General features: G+C 40.3%; 1 protein-coding gene across 1 annotated transcript; it reads right to left on the minus strand.

The window, feature by feature from the left end:
• Nucleotides 1–299: 299 nt before the first annotated feature.
• On the minus strand, nt 300–2,785 carry LOC112684519 (apolipoprotein D-like). Its single transcript, XM_025556076.1, has 5 exons — nt 2,553–2,785; nt 1,377–1,507; nt 1,196–1,287; nt 719–811; nt 300–643 (listed from the first exon to the last, which is right to left on the minus strand). The coding sequence occupies exons 1-5, from the start codon at nt 2,676–2,678 to the stop codon at nt 450–452; spliced, it is 636 nt and encodes a 211-aa protein (XP_025411861.1). The 5' UTR covers nt 2,679–2,785; the 3' UTR covers nt 300–449.
• Between the last annotated feature and the right edge of the window lie 976 nt (nt 2,786–3,761).

A 3,761-nucleotide genomic window follows, 5' to 3' on the forward strand; every position in this document is an offset into this window, starting at 1 on the left:
AAAATATTTCTACTTCTAGTCGACGGTCCCCTTTTCATAAAATATGAGTATTATAAGTCGACATTTTCTTTTTCCTTTGATCTTTATATTTTTATTTATTTATTTTTTTTAAACCTCATTTATGAAAAAAAAAAAATTACTCATAACCGAAAAGATATATTACATTGCTCGTTTTACGTACACGAATTATTTTTAATAACTCTTTACTCTAAGTGCAAAGTATATGTTTAGCTAAATAATGGATGTACCATATTTTTATTATCTTACCACAATGACAAGTAATAATAATAACAATGGTAATCAATTCGAAAACTCAAATTTATTGCTTAAAATCTATATAAATATTATTTTTATTTTTTTGATTAGATCTCATATTATTGAATAAATAAATAAATAAATAATTGTTCTTAGTTCTGATAAATATGAAATTTGTACTGCTGTCGCGGCGTTCAGTTCAAACTCCTCCGTCTCCTCCATGTGTTCTCGTTGGTTTCACTGGGTGCAGCTTCGGCGATAGCGCAGCTGTTCTGGTCGGTCTTGACGAAGTAAGTCTTGCTCAACTTGTACTTGTCCAACACTCCGTAGGCTTTTTGCAAAACGGTGCCCGGAGCCAATTTCTCACGGGTCAGGATCCAAGCGTTTTCTGTAATAAATCACAAAGCGGACGCATTATTTTGCGGCCCGGCGAGAAGTTCGACGGACAGAAAATTAAACTTACGTGTGTTGGCCACTCCCAGAGAAGAGCAGGACCATACGACGGCGAAGGAGTCGTAGTCGGTTTCCAAGATCATTTGTTCGGTGGAGTACGAGACTGGAAAACACAACGCGCCGGTTAGTACAGTACGTACACGTTTTACGGTTTCGTTTCGTCGCACTCATCTTTCGTTATTGCTAATATTATTACAGCAAAACAATAAGTACACTACTATACCACACCCAAAAACTTTCAATCACAACGTTCGACCAACGCTTTCTAAAGTGGAACGATTATTTTCCAATATTGATAGAAAGGTCGTACCTACCCGTTTTCGTATTTTTATTCATTCGATTAATGTAGAGTTTTCATTATTATTATTATTATTTTTTTTTTTTTTTTTCAATAGTTAAACCATCATCGCGAAACATTGACGATGATGCGTGGAGAAATTCGGGTCGTACTAAACACTATTCGTACGCGCAAAAATAATAAAATTACTTGGCAATGTCGTATATTTGACGTTCATTTTGGATTCGGCTCCTTTGACGATCAGTCTGATTTCACCGTCCAACACACGCTTCACACCGGTACTGCAAGTAACACGGTCAACAACAAAATGTAAAAAACAATCGACGCACGTTAAAAACACGTTTTCCAGTGCTTGTCACACTTCACTTACAATCTGTTCATGATCTCGTTGGATACGAGGTATCTACCGTCAACGGCTTTCGTGTAGTTGGTTTTGACGCAACGTGTTCCGATTTCGAAGATGTTGACGTAGTGCTCGGCTTCGTACCAGGTTCCCAAGTACTAAACAACCATAATCGTAAACAATTATTCGTGTTCGGCATTATTACACTTGATTATTTTTCAGTAACATTTTCCGAAATCGCTCGACCCGTTATTACTAAGCCGCAGATACAATATAAAATAGATAGGTTACTATTCATTTTTATTTCACAGGAAATTCCGTTAGAGAAACACATCGTAACTTTTGTGATTAGCATCTGAACTTGTTAGGAAATAAAAATAATATGAAATTTCGTTGAAATGTATGGACGCTTGATATGTATCACAGCGTATATATATATAATATATATATATATATTATATATATATTAAGACGTCGGTCAATTATTTTAACACGATATTAACGTGATTTAATTTCGCATTGTTCACCGCGGACAGCTATGATTATAATATTGTGCACCTACGAAAATATTGACGAATGCGTGGATCGACTTATCAACAAGATTTCCATACATAGTTTTATATTCCCTATGCATGTATATCAAGTAAAAATAAATATTTCAATGAATTTTTTCCTAAAAACCAATATGTTAATGAAATAATTTTCATGTTTTGAACATGGTCACTGGCCTTCCTAATCTTCAAAAGGTTATAATTTCAAACGATTTTTCAATAATAAAACCGAACGTTAATTTTCGAAATGTTTACCCGAAATCGTACAGTGAAATGTAATCCGTTAAATTGAGATGACGAAGTCCTATTGAATCGCATACATTTTTGATCAGATGTCTTGTGATGGAAGTGCTTGAAAACAGGTGGTTGACAACAAATGAGAGCGTATTGTAAATAATAACGGTACGGATGCGCGGGATAGTGAAGTAAAAAACTCGAAATCAAATCTAAGAAACCGTTGGTTTTCGAATGTTACGTACAACTTTCGTGATGCCCAACGTCGTTTCACGTGATTATTCGAGGTGAAAAACCAAAGTCATACACGGCGATAAAAATCCCGACGCAGCAAACTTTCGGCTACAAAAATCCGACGAAGACTTAAACGTGAGAACCGTCTAGCGTTTTCGCTCACTCGTAACCGCGTTATACTCACTCGGTTCATGTCGAAGTCCGGTTGCGAATCGAAGTCCGGGCATCCGCCGAATCCGGGCACCTGGCAGGACACCATGGCGGCCGACGTGCACACCAGCAACAAGACCAATTTCTCGTTGAAGTACATGATTGGATCTGATAGGTGTTCGGGTAAAACGAGTAAACGACAACTGCGATATGTGTACGTGTGTCCTGTGCGGCGTACAAGACGGGTGTGTGAGGTTTGCCGGCGTACCGATGGGCTTTTATACGCTGCAGACACCGTACTCTCGCACGCGCTAATCCGGAAGGTCCGGTGTGTAAATTATAATAACGTGTGTGCGTGCGTGTGCGTCCGTGTTCGTATACTATATACCGTGCACGATACTAAATCCGAAACGGTAATCTACGTTTGAATGTGAAAATGCAGTCGTCCGTTTGGATCGTATACGGGTTAAGGTAGGTAGTGGTGATGGTGACCACGTAAAACGGTCGTCGGACGAGGTGTCGGGCGCGGTCGAGAGAGGTGAACGGAAGGAGAGAAGGTTTCCTGCTGGACCTCGGCTCGATCGGCGACAACGTGGGGGCGGTCGACGAACTCCATTGGCCTGGAGACCGGTTTCCAGCGTTAATAAACGTACACGTTACACATACAAGTCCATAAATCTACATATTATATTATATTTATGTATGTTAATTCACGTATATTATAATGATATTGTAATCACGCGCGTTCGCCGCCAATACCCTCGGCGTGTCTTCGTGACCCCATAACGGATTCCGGGTAACGGGACCGTCCGGATTTACGATCTGGTACTTATGGCCAACTCCGCGACGGACAGGGTTTCCCGTGGCCGTCCCGCGCGGACGTTATCCATTGTCCTCCGCTCCGCCGCATTGTGCCAGGGGCCGGGCAGCATTTAGACCGCGGTCGCCGCAGGACCTCGCGGTGATCGGACGCGCCCGAGATCCTGGCCGTGTGTTCGCGGCAATGCAATAGTATTTTATAGCGGCGACGGCGGCCACACGACAAAACTGGACGGTAACAGGTTACGGACGGAAACAAATAAATCGCGCCGAGCTGTAATAGAAACAAGTCATGACATTAAACACAAAAAAAATATTTGCATTTCAAAATTTGAAGCCATCTTAAATATGCGAGTTTTACATGGACCGCATAAGCTTATTTACCTTTTTAATGACTCAAATTTTAACTTGTCCAAACTACTAA

The sequence above is a fragment of the Sipha flava genome, unplaced genomic scaffold (assembly GCF_003268045.1).
Source record: "Sipha flava isolate LNK unplaced genomic scaffold, YSA_version1 105_pilon_pilon, whole genome shotgun sequence".
Classification (NCBI taxonomy): Eukaryota; Metazoa; Arthropoda; class Insecta; order Hemiptera; family Aphididae; genus Sipha; species Sipha flava.

Bases quoted from the DNA above. Each gene is read 5' to 3' on its own strand.
- LOC112684519 (XM_025556076.1), bottom strand. From the start codon at position 2,678: ATGTACTTCAACGAGAAATTGGTCTTGTTGCTGGTGTGCACGTCGGCC. The intron at 1,288-1,376 runs GTAAGTGAAGTG...TGTTACTTGCAG, and splicing joins AACGAGATCATGAACAGATT to TACCGGTGTGAAGCGTGTGT. The intron at 644-718 runs GTAAGTTTAATT...GATTTATTACAG, and splicing joins TCTGGGAGTGGCCAACACAC to AAAACGCTTGGATCCTGACC.